This window comes from Phocoena phocoena, chromosome 17, assembly GCF_963924675.1.
Source record: "Phocoena phocoena chromosome 17, mPhoPho1.1, whole genome shotgun sequence".
NCBI classification, from domain to species: domain Eukaryota; kingdom Metazoa; phylum Chordata; class Mammalia; order Artiodactyla; family Phocoenidae; genus Phocoena; species Phocoena phocoena.
Window position 1 is genome coordinate 48,278,667 of NC_089235.1, and position 20,397 is coordinate 48,299,063.

The 20,397-nt window shown below is 33.0% G+C and overlaps 1 protein-coding gene across 37 annotated transcripts in view; it reads left to right on the forward strand.

The window, feature by feature from the left end:
* The window catches only part of RIMS2 (regulating synaptic membrane exocytosis 2), a 591,263-nt gene that overhangs the window by 224,229 nt on the left and 346,637 nt on the right, over positions 1-20,397 (forward strand). For 15 of the 37 annotated variants that reach the window (XM_065895364.1, XM_065895381.1, XM_065895384.1 and 12 more), the window contains exon 1: positions 2,351-2,472. The exons of the other annotated variants lie outside the window; for them this stretch is intronic. In XM_065895364.1, coding sequence (XP_065751436.1) covers positions 2,351-2,472 — 122 coding nt within the window. Of the gene's footprint in view, positions 1-2,350; positions 2,473-20,397 lie in introns of those variants that run through there. 37 annotated transcript variants of the gene reach the window in all.

The window sequence follows — 20,397 nt, forward strand, 5'->3', positions numbered from 1 at the left end:
CAAATACTCTATCTTTTACAAGCTGTGTGATCTTTAATCCCTTAACACCTAAGTTTCTTTTCATCTATAAAACGATAGCAACATTATCACTTACTCATAGTGTTTTCTAGATATTAAAAAAATTTAGAAGTACTTTATAAGCCAAAAAATACTTTATGACTATTATGTGTATATTTCATAAATAGATTAGTGTGCACCTATAAAAATCTAAAATAATAAGCAAAATAGGAACACTTTTAGTTGAGGACAAATCCATAATTGAAGACCTTAGTTTATAAAAGAAGTAAATGATTTGTTTAAAAGTTTATATTATTACATGTTTACTTTGTATCATTTAAAAATGTATATTATTGTTTATTTTGTGTTATTTCGTGACATGTTTATTCATGTCAAAAAAGAATTCACCACTTCTAAGAAAACTTCTTAGTGTATTTAAGTGCATATTTATTGATAGTGGTATGTGTGTGAAAGGGGATAGAGGAGGTTAAGGTTAAAAGCTGAGGGAAAAAGGGCTAAAAGGGATGCATCTGTTAAAGAAATGTCATGAGTTAGGGACAATTAGAGATCAATAAATATATTAATCATCTCTGTAAGTGAGTTGATTTTTAAAATTTGGTTTTAAATTCACCAGAGCTACACCAGAGCATCTGTTGTAGAAAGATGGATGATTCTGGATATAGAGTAACCTAAGATTTTATCTAAACCAGAATTACTCATTAAGAATGGATGGTGATCTGGGGTACTCTAAGACCACTGGGGCTGTCAGGAAATATCCTTCTGAAAAATACTGTGACCACCATTATTGAAATAAATTAATAATAGTTTATAAAGTCTCTCTGGCCTTCGTTGTGTTTTTTTGATTTGTGAGAAAGTTCATATTTTATGTGTGCTGTTTAAGTGAGTTTTAATTGATAAGGTATAATTTTTTTCTACCATTACATAAATATCATGTAGTCACTATGTATTGCCTTTAGAAAGGGCCCAGATTGAACATTGTTCACTTTCCTTTAATTGTTCATTTTCCTTTAAAAATAAATAGATGAAGACGGTTTTTGTTTTGTTTTGTTTTGTTTGCGGTATGCGGGCCTCTCACTGTTGTGGCCTCTTCCGATGCGGAGCACAGGCTCCGGACGTGCAGGCCAAGCGGCCATGGCTCACAGGCCCAGCCGCTCCCCGGCCTGTGGGATCCTCCCGGACCGGGGCACGAACCCTTGTCCCCTGCATAGCCAGGCGGACTCTCAACCACTGCGCCACCAGGGAGGCCCGATGAAGACGTTTTAAAATTAAACAAGAATTAAGACAACTAAGTATATGTTTTCCAAATGTCTCTTGAGAATTATGGCATTATAAATGCAGGCAATAAAAGCCCTATTGTCTGTTATATTTTTATTGCTTCATGATATCAAAAGGATATACTACTCTTTTTTCAAGTATTTTTTAAAATTTTATTTATTTATTTTTGGCTGTGTTGGGTCTTCGTTGCTGTGTGCGGGCTTTCTCTAGTTGTGGCGAGCGGGGGCTACTCTTCGTTGCGGTGCACGGGCTTCTCATTGCAGTGGCTTCTCTTGTTGCAGAGCATGGGCTTTAGGCACACAGGCTTCAGTAATTGTGGTTCGGGGGCTCTAGAGCGCAGGCTCAGTAGTTATGGCACACAGGCTTAGTTGCTCCGCGGCATGTGGGATCTTCCCGGACCAGGGCTCGAACCCTTGTCTGGTGTGTTGGCAGGCGGATTCCTAGCCATTGTGCCACCAGGGAAGCCTACTACTTACTTTTTGAGTGTTCTGGTCCTATGCAGCAACCTGTACATTGATGAGACCTATATACTCTGTTGCTGGAGTTATTCATTTTTCAGGGAAAGAGAAAAGGGTTGGGAAATTTATAGTTTCTCTCCCTCTTACCTAGTAGTAACATTGAGAAGATACCTTGCCCCATTTTTATTACTTCTGAGATTTTATTGCTGGTAGCCAGATGTGCTGAAACTCCTGATGACAGCATCTATTCATTGCGTGTTTTTAATAGGCTGAGAGAAATATGAGTAGAGTACATGAAAGCAGCTCAGCTTCGCACTTCAGCTGGGAATGCCCAAAAAGCTTACTGCTGTTTAGAATTCTTGCTACAGTCAGGAGAAAGCCGAAAGCCGCACGGGTACTGAATCTTCTACGACTGAATTAGAAGAATAATGACTGTACAATTAACTATCAACCTCTGCTCATTTAAGCGCAGTTTTTACAGAGCTCAGGAGAAATATGGAACTTGATTGGCATGTTTTTATTTGATGGTGTCTGCAAATAGATGACTTTAAAGACAGGTGGTAAGGAAAAATAAGAGAAGGAAGAAAAAAGGAAGGAAAATGCAATTCGAGACATTGCGCCAGGTCTGCAATTCTGTTTTATCTCATTTTCATGGGGTTTTTTCATCCCCACCAAACATTTTACAAAATGAGCTTTTTGGACAAACACTGAACAATACAAGGTGGGTAAAGCTAAACTATATATTCTTCTAGTATTGATATTTTCAGAATAATAATCTTATATGTCTGTAAAATTGTTCAGTATTGAAATATTAGTAGTATAAGGGTGTTGTCTTTTTAATCATAAATATAAAATTTTATGTAGTTCTTAATTGATTTTAAGAAGGAAAATAAGCTTACCTCAAAGCACAAAAAGCATCTTAAATTTAACTAGCTTGACCTCTGAAACATAATACAGGCTGTTTCATGATTTCATTTTCTAATAAAATGATTAACTTAAAATGTCTGATAGATATTTTTCCTTTGTGATCACGCCAGTGATTACATTGCATATATAAGGATGGGGATATATAATCATATGTGATTTGTTGGAACATCTGAATTAGCAATCATGCATGCTCTTTATAAAACATGTGGAAGATGTTTTCTAGGTCTAAGACATTTCTCTATGCAGGATAGATCAATAATCACTTTAAAACAAGCTATATTATGGAACTGCTAATAACGCTTTGTATTAGGTCAGCTAGTTTGGAAGGATGCTTTGTTATAAATTCCTATTGCTTTTTCAACCTGATCTTTTTTTGGTGTGTGTGTGTGTGTGTGTGTGTGTGTGTGTGTGTGTGTGTGTGTGGTGAAGGTTGTTAAATTATGGACATATGTTTTAGATGGTTTCTCTGGCTTACACTAAAAGAGATAACCTATTAAAGAATGCTTTTAAAATGCTGTTTTATCACCCAGTTCTCCCCTCATTTAAGTTGTTTGCGTTTTGAGAATTTCTAATGTTATATACCTAGTGTAGAAAAGACCCCATTTAAACTAAATATATGTGGTGAAAGACTGAGAAGGAAATTCTGTGAACATGATAATGCACTGAAACCTTCTGGAAATTGAGGGAGAACTAAGAGTGCATAAAATATTGAATGGTTTTTGCTGGTCTCTTCCTTTTAGGGTCTCTGAACAATGTGAGACAGCCTATTTTAGAGATTTAAAAAATGCCTATTACACAGTATATGTTTTGATTTAGCAAATGAAAAGGAGCCTTTTAGAATTTGTTGACATTTAAAATGTTTACTGATGATAAATATATCTATGACCTTTTCATGGAATATAGAATAACATATCTTTTTTTATAAAATTTCACTTCTTTCCCCATACAGTTCTCTTCAATTAACTAATTTGATTGTTTTTTATGTTTAGTTTTTGGACTAATTTAAAATATGTGAGTTATGAAATTCTGTGATATTCTAAAATAGGCTATCTATATTTTAAGATTTTTCTTTTTAGTTTAGTAATACATTGCTTGAGTATCTGTAATGATAAAAATAATCTGTATTACATTTTACATTTACATAAAAGAGGCAGTATGGCTTTCTTAAAATTTCCATGATCTGAAGCTATCAGACTTTTAGGATTGGTACTCATCCTTTATACATCTATTCCTTGTTTGATTTCTATTTCTTTTTTTTATGCCAAGAATTTATGTGTTAAAAATATTAATATTTGGGCTGGGTATACATTCACTTTAGAAGTGGTGCTATTAACAGCATGGTATGGAATTAGTTTTAAAGTATATGTTAGTAGTTTTAAAATATGAGAATATCTATTTTTTGAGGGAATTGTGTGCATCCCTATTACTATTCTTTTCCTTGGCCTCAAGTTTCTGTTATTGTTGGCATGCTTATAATTGCAATGCTCTCATTATTAAAAATCCTGGAATTTTATGTTGCTGCAGTTAAACATTAAATTGTGAAGTTTCTAATGCTTCTGTGAGGCCAGTCTTATTTAACTGTTTTGATTTTTTATCTAAAATTATCTGAAACTACCAGTTAATCAATAAAGATTTATTCTGTTTTAGGAGGAATAAATCCCCTGCCTTTATATAGTTTTGACTTCTTAGTCTTCAGAAAACATGACATTTTTTCACATGTAGCTCTACTGATCTTCATAAATGCAAACTACTTGATTTACTTTTAATCAAGCAAAACCAGTTATACAAAGAGTTATTATTTTAGAAGTATCAAAGGTGAAAATAAGTTTATATGAACTTATAATTAATATTGCCACATATTCTAATGTCTTGGTTACTTTGGGTTCAGATCAGATACAGTGGGCTTTTAAAATTCTTATTCTGCTTAGACACTGAATCAGAAAAGTAAGATGTCGACTAAAAATATCATTCTTGAAGAAAAAATTATGGAACAAAGATGATATGAGTATGTCATCAGATGATGTGCTCTTACAACAACTTTAAAAATGTTTCTAAATAACAGGCCTTTCAACTTTGTGGACTGGACATAATAAAGGTCTTAAAGTTGAAGCATCAATTCTATAACTGTCACTCTGGAAGAGCAGTGTTGGTTGTTATTGCATTAATAATAATTGTTTAATTGGATTAGTTGAAATGGAATATTCAGTCATTGTATTGTGACATTAAGTATGATCTTTAAAGTGACAGGAACATAACATCATAGATATGGACAATTGCATTATATTTTATTCTGAATTGCTTTCTAGGAGAAATTACTAGAATAGTACTATGTGTTAATAGTAGACAATCTATTATCGAAAGGGAACTCTGTCAACTAGTTTTCTTGAGACTTTTTCTAGGTAACTAATCTTGTCCCTAAATTTGCAACTCAACTTTCATCAGATTTTCAGGTGGTAGGGCAGTTTACTTCTATGACATACAAGCAATAAAAGGTTAAAAATGAAAATCTCCCATAATAATTATTCCAAAAGCATTTCTAGGTTCAACTTGTTAAAGAAGCAAAGATTTTCAATACACAATAATATTTATGCATCAAAAGTCACTAAACTGGAGGTAACTGTAGATTGTTAAAATATTTTGTTATCTAATGAATAATTAAAATTTATTTATGAGTGAAAAAAATCGAAATGTTTTAGATGGGCTTTTTGTTGGAAACCATATAACATGACCCTTATGTTTCAAACTGAAAGTTCTTAGCTGATTCTCTTATTGTGGTTCTTGAGTACCATTTTTGTGCATAAAGGAAGTGGAAGGATATTATCTTCTTTTACAGCTAAAATAAAACAACCGAAGGTCCAACAAGAAAAAAAAATTTGTGTTGGCATCCGATGTAAATCCACTTGATAGGTTTTGATAAAATGACACTTTAAATTCTTATTATCAAATTTTCTTACTGTAAACTCATTTTTCCCCAAATTAAATTATTTAATCAGGATAAAAAGATAATTGCTTTTGTTACCAGCAAAAAGTTCTCAAGTACTAAATTCATTATAAAATCTAAATTTTGTGATCTTGTCTTTGGAAGCAAACAAAAATGTTGGGATGCCAGAAGGTATATTTTTAAGTGTTCAGGGCCTTGAGTAATCAATTGCTTTGAGCAGTATTCAAATAACATAATAATGATGACTATCTTTTGTGATAATATTTGTGGAAAAAATGTACTTAATAAGGTTTTCCATTTTCGGATTTTTAGTAACATTTCTTGTACTTTCCTACAAACCTGTAATTATTTCTCTATCGCTAAATGTGTGACAGTGAATTTGCTGTGATGGCTGGCCACACAGGGGCATAACAGGACTGCCATTTATTCAAAATAGATAATAAAATAGAGACAGTCTTTCTCTCCTTTCCATCTACATATAATGAGTTATGCAGGCTTTAATATTTAAAAGTAAGATTTAAAAAACCTACTAGATCAAAGAAGATTTGGATTTGTTGGTGTTTTCAATTACAAGTAAGGTAACCATATTATCTGATTTGCCTGGACTGGTCCCAGTTTATGCCTGCTGTCCCCCACTGATTATTATTAGTACTGCTTTTCTCTCTCAAAAGTGTTGTTATTTGACAATAAATTACAGAGCCACTCTAATTATAAAACTGAAATGTAAAGCTTGAATTCACCTAGTGTAAATGGGCTCTTTTCCTCTGAAACATTCCCACAGTTCTAAAGCATTAATATTATTTTAAATAAAATTTGATTTTGCAAAGAAAATAATTATTTCATCTGGTAGTGTTTTTGGTCAGAAATATTTAGTCCTTTACATAGCATTTACTATTGCTTTGGTTTATAATGAAGCCGTCAATTTATGCTAAGAGTTTTTGGCACAGACACCTGTTATTCATCATGGCACATTAACGACTACTTTGACATTGAAAGAACAGCATGCTTACTTTTTATAGTTCTGGGAGTGCACTCTGCACAGTGTGCATTGTTTGGAGTTGTTATGATCACAGCACAATCGAGTTTTCATTATAGGAACATATTTCATGAACAGTCTGTATTCTGAAAGATAAAGCACCCAGGAGTCTGATGTGAATGCGCACATGTGCATGCACATACCTACACACACATATATGTACATGTATAAACCTTGTTAAATATATAATTATTATGATGATAGTTATAGACGTAAAGGTTTATTTTAACAATTGTCTCTTTATATTTCTAATCAGAGTGACTTTTGATTCCTAGATGTGTACCATTAATATTTTTACCGGAATGTTTATTGTGAATCTTAACCATATACTACAATTATTAGTATAGATACTTAATCTGATACTGATGTACAGTCTCTAAGTACTATTTTCTCTATTCAAAGAACTTTTTATGAAGTTACTGCTTTTGTTGATGACTTACATGTAAAAGTTAGCTATACTTTTTTATTATCAGCTTCTATATGATTGTAAGGAATCTGAGAAAACTCAAAGAAGATAATTACTGGTAAACTTATTTTGTTTAATTCTGGCACTGTGCACTGAATAGTAAAGTGAATTCACTTCATATATGCTATGAGCTGTCTTCATATCCATTTATGAATTAATGACAAAGATTCATGTACCCAAGCAAAGAATTCCTAGGGCTGATCTAGGAATTTAGGTTCTGAATTTGAGAAGTTTTAAGGATCTCAGAAATGTTTGTGAGCACTTTTTTGGGGGCAAAATGAAAAAAGCCATTGCACGTTAAAATCGTGGCATCTTAAACTATGAGGGATCTTTATTTTGTCTAGTGTTTTTCAAGCCATGGTTTTTGTTTGTCTTTTGATTTTAGCAGAGAACACTTCCTTTAAAATCTAACTCAATATGTAAAGCAGTTAATAGTGGAGCAGCTCTGGTTTAGAAAGTGAGACGTGGGACCCAGATTAGGCTATAAGGAACACGATTTTCAGCTGCTTACTTAAACTCAGGACTTCTTAGTTGAGTTCCTTTAAACTTTCCATTTCATTGCATGACCTTTGAAATGTCAGATATAGAGGTAAAGGAAAACCTCAAGGAGAGCTGCCATGTTTAATCAGCAGTTGATTTGTGCCTGACTTTTCTACATATATTGTGGTAGCTTTACATTGTGCAGTGAACACAGGAATTGTGTTCATATCTTGGGTCTGCTACTTGCTGGCAATGAGATATTGGTGAAGTCACTATACTGTGAGCCTCTTGAATTAGGGGCTATATATTTATTAACCTCTGAATTCCCACACTTATATCCCTCATGATTCTTTACAGTCAATACTGGCTCCCCTCAGCCTCCAGAACCAAATATTGTTCTGATTTTTTTTCTTAGTACTAGAAGTTCATGTAATTGAAACCAATTTTATAAAAGACTTTTAATCAGCATAATTTTACAAAAGACTTTTATAAAAGACTTTTAATCAGCATAATTTAAAAAAAATTCATCCATGTTGTTGCATATTGAGTAGTTTTTCCTTTCCCTAGGAGTAGTATTCTATTTCATGAATATTCTACACTCTAATATTAATCTCCTTGTGGACATATATTTTTATTTCTCTTGGATGAATACCTAGAAGAAGAATCCTTGGGTGATAGGATAGGTCTATATTTAGTTTTATAATGCCAGATCATGTTTTAAAAATAATGAAACTCTCACCAAATACGTTTGAGAGTTTTGGTGGTTTTACACACTTTCCAACATTTGATGATATACATCTTTTTAATTTTTTGTCATTCTGGTGAGTTTATAATAGCAACTCCCTTTGATAGTGTTTGCCTAATGACTAACCATGTCAGGCACTTTTTCATATGCTCATTGGCCATTTGTATATCTTCCTTTGTGAAGTGTCTGTTCAAAATTTTAGAAAATATCTTCCTTTGTGAAGTGTCTATTCAATTTTTTAAAATGTAGGCTGCTTTTGTTTTTTATTAATGAGTTGCAAAAGTTCTTTATTCTAGATATCAGTCATTCGTCAGATATATGCTCTGTGAATATATCTTGCAGTCTGTTGTTTGCCTGTTTATTTTCTTAGTAATTCCTTTAGATGAGCAGAAGTTTTAATTTTGATAAAATCTAATTTATCAGTGCTTTTCTTTTAGAGTTTTTGTTTTCTGTGTGCTGTCAAACAATTCTTTGCCAATCCCTAAGTCATCAAACTATCCTCCTATATATCTTTCAGAAGCTTTATAGAGTTTCCGCTTTTTAATTTAGGTATACAATGCATCACATTAATTTTTGTGTGTATGGTGTGAAGTAGGGGTCAAGATTCATATTTTTCCTGGTTGATATCCAGTGTTTTACCACCATTTGCTGAAAAGACTTAAAGACTTTCTACTCTCTACTGGATTGCTTTGTCACCTTTGTAGAGGATTAAATAATTGTATAAGTATGATTCAATTTCAGGGCTATCTATTTTGTTCCATTGATCTATTTGTCTATCTTTCTGCAGTATCCTAATGTCTTACCTTTATAGTAATCTTGAAGTCAGGTAGTGTAAGTTCTCCACCTTTATTCTTTTTCAAGATAGGCTGGATATTCTAGGTCCTTTGCATTTTCATATACATTTTATAATCAATTTGTTAATTTTGATTTAAAAGTTTGCTAGGATTGAGTCTAGGATTGTGTTGTATTTCTGTACATTGATTTAGGGAGAATTAACATCTAAAAACATTGATTTTTCCCTTTGGATATTTCTTCATTTATTTAGGTCTTCTTTAATTTATCTAAGAATGTTTTGTAGTTTTAAGGGTAGAGGTCTTGAATGACTTTTTTTCATAAGTATATAAAGTATTTGATCATACTATAAATGGAATTATTTTTAAAATTTCAGTTTCTAGTTGTTTTCTGCTTTTATGTAAATAATTTATTTTCAATATTAACATTGTATCTTTTGACCTTGCCAAATTTACTTATTAGTTTAATAATTGTTTTATAGATTTGTTATGATACCCTATGTAAACATTCAAGTCATCTGCAAATAGATACAGTTCTACTTTTTTTCCCAGTATTTATGCTTTTTGTTTCTTTTACTTGTCTTATTAGGACAAATAGTACTATGTTAAATACAAGTTGTGATAGTCCATTAGTTTATTAACAGTTTAAAAAAAGTTACAAATTTTGTAATTTTCCTTTATTATCTTTTTAATGTCTATGGAATTGATAGTGATAACCCTTCTTTTATTTTTGATATTGGTATTTTGTAATTCATGAAATTCGTCCTTTTGCTTGATTGGTTTATTTTTTATTTTAGCTTTGTTGATTTTCTCTCTTGTTTGTCTACTATTTTGCTGATGAGTGTTTTTATCTTAACTTTCTTTTCATTCTGATTTTCCAATTTTGGTATTTTAGACCATTTAGAAGTCATCCCAGATATTCCATAATTAAAATTTTTTTCTCTCTTTTTCAGATTTTGTAATTTTCAAGATTCTTTCATAATCTCTATCAGATGAAAAGCTCATCTAGTGAATTTTTAATTTCAGAAATTTTATTTTTTGTTCTAAAATTTCCATTTGGTTATTTTTTATAGTCACTGTTTCTCTGTTGAGATTTCCCATCTTTTCACTCATATGAGCATATTATCTTTACTTCCTTTAACATAGTTACTATAGTAGCTTTAACATCCTTTTCTGCTAATTTTAACATCCAGGTTTGCTCTCAGTCTCTGTTTATTGTTTTTTCTCTTGAGTAAGGATCATGATTTTCTATTTCTTAATATATCAAGTAAATTTTATTTATATTTTGGACATGATTAACAATACTTTATAGATAAAGACTCTGAAATCTGTTCTGAGTGCTGATTATTTTTAAAGCAGGAAGTTAATATGGCAGAGATTGAGCTACATACTTTGTTTTCTCCTGAGGTACAACAGCTGAGATTTTGGTTTAATTATTTTAATTTTAACTGAACTGTTTGAATTCTTCCTCTGCATGCATGAGATTTGGGCAGTGTTTATTATACACAGAATTTAATTTTTTCTTTCTTTAGCTTTCTTTTTGTCATTCTGTCCTCATTTTCTACCTTTTATATTTGCTCAAACTCTTTCCTTTGGTTTTTTGAGATAGTAAGACTGAGTTTTCTAATATAGATTTAGCCTTTAGGTATTGATTGGATTTGGCTAAAAGCCATAGAAATGGGAAACTCATCCAGTGTCATTCTCTTTTTCCAAATGTCAATTGCACCCCAGTGTCTGTCTTCTTTTTGTTACTCTCTAGGGCCTTCAAATAACTTTTTGTTCATATTTTGCCCAGAACCTATTATCTTTGGGATGGTTCATTTGATGGGAGTTGTTTGGCCATTATCAAAAGAGGAATCTGTTCTTTAGTATTTTTAATTGCATTTGTTAAACGCTATGCTGGCAGAAATTATATCTGTAGCTACTTTTGTAATCTCATCTTCATTCTCTGTAATTTGTTGTGATTTTCCAAATATCATTGGACAGTGACTGATTACGAACCTCATGTTTTAGTTAAATTATCATTGTATCATCAGAATATAGAGAGAATATGTAACTTTTAAACAGTCTTTCTTTTTTGAAATTAATTTTATTTTACTAAAATTTTTTTAATAATTATTTTTTCTTTGAGTATAGTTGATTTACAGTGTTGTGCTAGTTTCTGCTGTACAGCAAAGTGAATCAGTTACACATATACATATATCCACTCATTTTTAGATTCTATTCCCATATGGGTCATTACCAAGTATTGAGTAGAGTTCCCTGGAAATTAATTTTAATAATGTATTTTATTTAACTCAGTATATCCAGAGAATTGCCATTTCAACACATAATCAATATAAAATGATAAATGAAATGTTTTAAATTATGCTTTTTTGGTAAAAGGTCTTCAAAATCGGGTATGTATTTCACACTTGCAGAACAACTTGATTTGGACCAGCCATGTTTCAGATGCTTAGCCTATATGACTGGTGGCTTAAAGTCTTTCTTTACTACTGTACGTCACCCATATTCTAATGACTATTGCTAGTGGTAAAATATGAGCAATGTATAGATAGGCTTTCTTTATAGAAAGCATAAGATTGATATAACTGATCTAATTATAAGAGAAAATGATCAGATGTAATGAAGACACAAAAGCCATCATATTTCAATGATAATTTCGATAGGGAATTTTTAAAGGAAATTTGATGACATTTGTGATGACAATGAGTAGGCTAAAGATGAAGCTCCTCTTTGTGAGAGTAGTCACCAATTGATTCTTCAACTGGTGTCAATCACAATATAAAAAATAAAAACTGTGTGCTGAAAATTTGATAATTATTTGTAATCATGGCCCATTTTTTAAATTAATAATTTTTCCAATGCCACAGTGTATTTTTTGCATTGAACATTTTTCTGAACATTACTTCTTTGGGTCTGCTGAGTTATATCTTAATTTTGAAACAAAACTTGGTGAACATAAAAATGGGATACATTACCTTTTCTCAAGAAATGGAAGTTTTTTATAAAACTATTTGCACACAATGTAAATCTGATGATGAAAATACACATAGAGCAATGTGTGTTTCAAAGAATATTACCATATTTTCCATGAAGCCCACGGAGCTAGAGAAAATGCTCATTATATCCTTTGTCACTGACATTACAACAAATATATAGATGAGCAATATTAATGAAAAATGGTACCACAGTTTGATAATACTGTCCAAAGATTATATGGAATTCATCACCTACATGAGCATATGAATCTTTTAATTCTCTCATTTTAGTTATTTTTATTCATGTTGGCTTATATAAAGAAGGTTCATTACTATATAAAACACTTAATATGGGTATTAGCTCTATATTACCACAAGATTAATAGGTTAAAACAATACCCTTCTATTATTTGCAGCTCTGTAGGTTGGAAGTCCAGGTGGGCTCTGACTTCTCTATTTAGGGTTTCACAAGGCTGACTGAAGATGTTGGCTAGCCTGGGCTCTTATCTAGAAGATCATGGGAGGAATCTATTTCCAAGTTCATTAAGTTTGTTGGCAGAACCCAGTTCTTTAGTTAACATCCATCACCACGCAGTTGCAATTTTTAAATCTTGTGATGAGAACTTTTCAGATTTACTTTCTTAGCAACTCTCAAATATAAAATACAGTATTGTTAACTATAGTCTCCATGCTGTACATTACATCCCCAGGACTTATTTATCTTATAACTGGAAGTTGGTACCTTTTAACTACCTTCCATTCTCTCTCCCGCTCCCCCCCGACCCCAACTGGCACCCACCCATTTCTTCTCATATCTATGAATTCATTTTTAGATTCCACATGTAAGTGAGATCATATAGTATTTATGTTTCTCTGTCTGACTTATTTCACTTAGCATAATGCCCTCAAGGTCCATCCATGTTGCAAATGGCAGGATTTCCTTCTTTTATGGCTAAATAATATTCCATTGTGTTTATATAACACCTTTTCGTTATCTATCCATCGATGGACACTTAAGTTGTTTCTATGTTTTGGCTGCTGTAAATAATGCTGCAGTGAACATGGGGGTGCATATATCCTTTCAACTTAGTGTTTTCATTTACTTTGCATAAATACTGGAGAGTGGAATTGCTGATTCATATGATAGTTCTATTTTTAATTTTTTGAGGCATCTCTATACTGTTTTCCACAGTGGCTGAAACAATTGACATTCTTGCTAACAGCACAGAAAGGTTCCTTTTTTTCCACATTTATGCCACCACTTGTTATTTCTTGTCTTTTTGATAATAGCCATTCTAACAGGTGATATCTCTTTGTGGTTTTGATTTGCATTTCCTGATGATGAGCGATGTTGAGCACATTTTCATGGACCTGTTGGTCATTTGCTGTCATCTTTGGAAAATATCTATTCAGATCCTCTGTCCATGTTTTAATTGGAGTTTTCCCCATTGAGTTGTTTGAGTTCTTTGTATATTTTGGATATTAACTTCTTTTCAGACATATGATTTGCAAATATTTTCTCCCATTCCACATGTTGCCTTCTCATTTTCTTGATGATTTCCTTTGCTGTACAAAAACCTTTTAGTTTGATGTAGCCCCACTTGTTTACTTTTGCTTTTTTTGCCTTTGCTTTTGTGGTCAAATTCAAAAAATCATTGCCAAAACCGATGTCAAGGAGCTTATCCTCTGTGTTTTTTTGTTTGTTTGTTTTCTGCGGTACACGGGCCTCTCACTGTTGTGGCCTCTCCCGTTGTGGAGCACAGGCTCCGGACGTGCAGGCTTAGCGGCCATGGCTCACGGGCCTAGCCGCTCCGCGGCATGTGGGATCTTCCCGGACTGGGGCACGAACCCGTGTGTCCTGCATCGGCAGGCGGACTCCCAACCGCTGTGCCACCAGGGAAGTCCACCCTCTGTGTTTTTTTCCAGAAGTTTTATGGTTTCATATCTTACGTGCAAGTCTTTAGTCCATTTGGAGTTGATTTTTGTGTATTGTGTAAGATAGTGGTCCAGTTTCATTCTTTTGTATGTGGCTGTCTAGTCTTCCCAGCGCCATTTATTGAAGAGACTATCATTTCTCCAATATATATCATGGCTCCTTTGTCATAAATTAATTGACCACATATGTGTGGGTTTGTTTCTGGGCTTTCTGTTCTATTCCTTTGAACTATATGTCTGGTTTACGCCAGTATTCTACTGTTTTGATTACCATAGCTTTATAATATAGTTTGAAATCAGGAAGTGTGATGCCTCCAGCTTTGTTCTTCTTTCTCAAGATTGCTTTGGCTATTCGGGGTCTTTTGTGGTTCCATACAAATATTGGGATTGTTTCTTCTTGTTCTGTGAGAAATGCCATTGGAATTTTGATAGGAATTGCATTGAATCTGTAGATTGCTTGTATGGACATTTAAAATGTCCATACTAAAATGCAGTATGGACATTTTAGCTATATTAATTCTTCCATCCCATGAGCATGCAATATCTTTCCATTTATTTGTGTATGCTTCAGTTTCTTTTATTTTTCTTTCTTCTCTTTTTTTGGCTTCAATTTTTTCATCAGTGTTTTATAGTTTTCAGTGTACAGGCCTTTCACCTCCTTGATCAAATTTGTTCCTAGGTTTTTTTTTTTTTCATGCAGTTGTAAATGGGATTGTTTTCTTATTTCTTAATTTCTCTTCCTGATAGTTTGTTATTAGTGTATACAAGTGCAATTGATTTTTGTATACTGATTTTCTTTGCTGAAACTTTACTGAATTTGTTTATTAGTTCTAACAATTTTTTTGGTAGAGCTTCATATATATATACATATATATACACACACACACATATATACACACACGCACACATATATGATATCATGTCATCTGCAAATAGAGACAGTTTTTCTTCTTTCTGCTTTGGATGCCTTTTCATTCTTTTTCTTGACTAATTACTCTGACTAGGACTTACAGTACTATGTTGAATAAAAGTGGCAAGGAAAAGCACCTTATCTTGTTCTGATCTTAGAGTATAATGTTAGCTGTAGGCTTGTCATATATGGCCTTTATTATGTTGAGGTATGTTTTCTCTGTACCCACTTTGTTGAGAGTTTTTTTCATGAATGGGTGTTGTATTTTGTCAGATGCATTTCCCATGTCTGTTAGAATGATCAAGTAATTTTTTCCCTTCATTTTGTTAATTGCTGTATCATCAGTTTTGTTAAATGGTGTATCACTTTGATTGATCATGGTATATGATTCTTTTAATGTATTGTTGAAGTCATATTGCTAATATTTTTGAGGATTTTGCATGTATGTTCATCAGGTGTATGGCCCGTTATTTTCTTTTCTTGTGGCTTCACATTTTCTATATCCTTACTAATTTTTTGTCTGCTTTCCATCATTTACTGAGAAAAGAGTGCTAAAACTTCCAACTATGATTGCATATTTGTCTATTTCTTATAGTAGTATATAATTCTTGCTTCATGTATTTTATTTTTCTGTTATTGAATATAGCAATACTTAAGAGTTATTATGCTTTTTTAAAAGAATATATCCTTTATTGCTGTGAAATCTTCCTCTTTAACTCAGGTAATATTTTTTCTTAGATTATACTTTGTCTGATATTATTGAGCTGCATTGACTTCTTTATGGTGAGCGTGTGTGTGGAATATCCTTTCCCATTCTTTTAACCTATTGGCTTCCTATATTGTTTGTGTGTGTGTGTGTGTGTGTGTATGTGAGACAGAGAGAGATGGAGACAGAGAGAGAAACAACATATGAGTGGATCCTGATTTTTCTCCAGTCTCACTTTTTTCATTGGATTGCTTAGTCTATTTACATTTCATATAATATCTAATGTAGCTGGACTTAATCTATCAGCTTGCTATTTTCTTTGTATTTCTTCTGTTGGTTTTTTTTCTCCTTTTTTAAAAATCCTTTTGTTTGATTTATTAATAAGTTTTTGGTATTCCATATCGTCTCCTCTAATATGTTTTTAACTATAACTTTTTAGAAGTGTTGATCTTAGAATTATAATATGCGTTCTTACTTTATAATTCTACCATGAATTAATATTGTAACATTCTTATGCCATATATGAACCTTATAAAAGAATAGTTTCATTTTTACCTCCATTGTACTTTTGCTATTGTCATTATATATTTTACTGTACACAAATATTAGAAACTTTACCATACATTACTAATTTTTCATTAAATTATCAACATTTTTTATTTTTAAAAATAATTTTTTTATAAATACCCACATATTTACTGTTTTTGGTTATCTTCATTCTTCTCTCCAGATACGGGCCTCTTTCTGGTATCATTTTTGTTCTACCTAAAGAACTTCTGTTAGTATTTCATGTTGTATGGGTGATCTTCTTTCAGCCTTTTTAGATTTAAAAAAAAAATCTTTATTTTTGCCTTCAATTTTTAGAAGGGTGTTTAATTACAGATTAGACACAGATTTAGGTGAACTTTTTCTTTCTCTCTCAAGATATATCATTCTAAACATATGTCATTCTTAGCTTGTCACGTGATATATCTTGAGGCTTGTCATTCAATTGTCTTTTGGCCTTCATTGTTCATGGAGAGAAGTCAGATGTGATTTCATTATTTTTTTTCCCTATTGGTATTGTGTCCTTTTTCTCTGGTTGCTTTTAAGATAGCACTTTGTCTTCAACAGTTTGAAGTATTTAGGTGTGTTTTTCTTTACATTCTCATTGTGGTTCACTGAGGTGCTTGGATGTATGGAATGATTTCAGTCATCAATTTTTAAAAATGTTGGTCATTATCTCCTTAAATATTTCCTCTACTCCATCTGTTTCCCCCTTCCCTCTATGACTCCAATAATATATGTGTTTTACTGTTTGATACTGTCCTACCAATCTCACATGCTTTTCTGTTTTCATTTTTTTTCTGTTCCTGTGCTCAGTCTTTATGTTCTAGTAATTTGTTTTGAGTTCACTCTGTGCTGTTTTTATTCCATTCTACTGTTAAGCACGTTTAATGTATTCTATACTTCTCTTGTTGCATGTTTCAGTCTAGATTTGACACTTGGTTTCTTTTCAAGCTTCTATTAATCTGCTGAAATTCTCTCTCTGTTTCCCTACTGTATTCACCTCTCCATTAAATTCTTTGACATATTCATTGTAGTTATTTTGAGGTCCTTGTCTGTTAATTGCAACATTCTGGCCATGTTTAGGACTCTTTCTGTTGATTTTTTGTTCTCTTGATTATGGATTCATCTTCTTGCCTCCTTGCATGTCTCTTAAAACTTCACTGTATGCTGAACATTGTAACATCGTTTTCATCTAAAGAATGCTTTTTAAAAAAATCTTGTCAGGGAGTAAAATTAAAGAGGATCACCTTGGTCTGTCAAAGCTTGGTTTTTGGCTTTGGACAGTACTCATTCCTTTTTTCTTTGTCATGGGGTACTGCTCTTACTTCTAGGGTATGGTTTCTTACTCTTAATACCTGAATTTTCTGGTGTCTCAACTGGATGCCTTGGGATTTTCAGTGCTTAATCAGTGACTTCTGAAATTTCTCTTCATCTCTCAGCCCTTAATAGGTGTGATCTCCCAGGCTCCTGAAAGCCTGCTTAAAGTACAGTTTAGGATTTGGGTAGGAACCTGAGTAAAAACTCTGTTTCTAGAGTTTCTTCTCTTAGCTCCATTCTCTCTAGTAACCTACATCACGAATTACCACTGCATTAGTAAGCGTCATATCTCTGTTTTTAACACCAGATTGTTTCATATGCTTAGTAAGTACTGTGCTCTATGCCTGGGCTTCAATTCTTCATGCTCTAGTTGTGGAATTGTTTCCAGCCAGAAAGCTAGACTGAAGCTTACCTTAAATGGTTTTCCTTTCTTAGAATTTCAATCTGTGTCATGTCCAGTGCCCTAAAGTGATTGTGTAATCTATTCTGCCCAGTTATACAGTTTATGGCAAGAAGGAAAACCTTACACTAGCTACTCAGGAATCTGTTAATTATTTTATAATAATTTAATAAGCACCCATGAACCTTCCATCTCAAACAAGAGCTGGAACCTTGGCAATAATTTAAATCTAACCATATCTTTATCTCATCCCATTTCCTTGACTCCTGCAGTTTGTGGCAGTTATTATATAGAACCCATGTTCATCATTCCTTAGGTTTCTTTTTAAATAGATTTCATATATATCTATAGATAGATTAATATGTATGTATTCTTAAAAAGCATTCGTGTTTTTTTCATTATATAAAGGTATTGTTTTTTTCATGTAATTTTACATTGCATCATACTACTATGGGTTGTGGTAGTTCATTTATTTTGACTGCTGTATGATATTTCATAGTGTTACTTTATCACAATTTTTAACTCACTCTTCCACTGATGGGTATTTGGATTGTTTTTAAACTTTGCTATTGTGAAAAACGCTGCTATGAACATCTCTTGTAGTACGTGTGTAGGAGTTTCTCTTTTTTTTTCTTTTCTTTATATATATATATATATATATATTACATCTTTATTGAAGTATAATTGCTTTACAATGGTGTGTTAGTTTCTGCTTTATAACAAAGTGAATCAGTTATACATATACATATGTTCCCATATCTCTTCCCTCTTGTGTCTCCCTCCCACCCTCCCTGTCCCACCCATCTAGGTGGTCACAAAGCACCGAACTGATCTCCCTATGCTATGTGGCTGCTTCCCACTAGCTATCTGTTTTACGTTTGGTAGTGTATATAAGTCCATGCCACTCTCTCACTTTGTCACAGCTTACCCTTCCCCCTCCCCATATCCTCAAGTCCATTCTCTAGTAGGTCTGTGTCTTTATTCCCATCTTACCCCTAGGTTCTTCATGACATTTTTCCCCCTTAGACTCCATATATATGTGTTAGCATACAGTATTTGTCTTTCTCTTTCCAACTTACTTCACTCTGTATGACAGACTCTAGGTCCATCCACCTCACTACAAATAACTCAATTTCTTTTCTTTTTATGGCTGAGTAATATTCCATTGTATATATGTGCCACATCTTCTTTATCCATTCATCCGATGATGGACACTTAGGTTGTTTCCATCTCCTGGCTATTGTAAATAGAGAGGCAATGAACATTTTGGTACATGACTGTTTTTGAATTATGGTTCTCTCACGGTATATGCCCAGTAGTGGGATTGCTGGGTCATATGGTAGTTCTATTTGTAGTTTTTTAAGGAACCTCCATATTGTTCTCCATAGTAGCTGTACCAATTCACATTCCCACCAGCAGTGCAAGAGTGTTCCCTTTTCTCAACATCCTCTCCAGCATTTATTGTTTCTAGACTTTTTGATGATGGCCATTCTGACCGGTGTGAGATGATATCTCACTGTAGTTTTGACTTGCATTTGCCTAATGATTAATGATGTTGAGCATTCTTTCATGTGTTTGTTGGCAATCTGTGTATCTTCTTTCGAAAAATGTCTTCTGCCCATTTTTGCATCGGGTTGTTTCTTTTTCTGTTATTGAGCTGCATGAGCTGCTTGTAAATTTTGGAGATTAATCCTTTGTCAGTTGCTTCATTTGCAAATATTTTCGTCCATTCTGAGGATTGTCTTTTGGTCTTGTTTATGGTTTCCTTTGCTGTGCAAAAGCTTTGAAGTTTCACTAGGTCCCATTTGTTTATTTTTGTTTTGATTTCCATTTCTCTAGGGGGTGGGTCAAAAAGGATCTTGCTGTGATTTGTGTCACAGAGTGTTCTGCCTATGTTTTCCTCTAAGAGTGTGATAGTTTCTGGCCTTACATTTAGGTCTTTAATCCATTTTGAGCTTATTTTTGTGTATGGTGTTAGGGAGTGTTCTAATTTCATACTTTTACATGTACCTGTACAGTTTTCCCAACACCACTTATTGAAGAGGCTGTCCTTTCTCCACTGTACATTCCAGCCTCCTTTATCAAAGATAAGGTGACCATATGTGTGTGGGTTTATCTCTGGGCTTTCTATCCTGTTCCATTGATCTATCTTTCTGTTTTTGTGCCAGTACCATACTGTCTTGATTACTGTAGCTTTGTAGTATTGTCTCAAGTCAGGGAGCCTGATTCCTCCAGCTCCATTTTTCTTTCTCAAGATTGCTTTGGCTATTCGGGGTCTTTTTTGTTTCCATACAAATTGTGAAATTTTTTGTTCTAGTTCTGTGAAAAATGCCAGGGGTAGTTTGATAGGGATTGCATTGAATCTATAGATTGCTTTGGGTAGTAGAGTCATTTTCACAATGTTGATTCTTCCAATCCAAGAACATGGTATATCTCTCCATCTATTTGTATCATCTTTAATT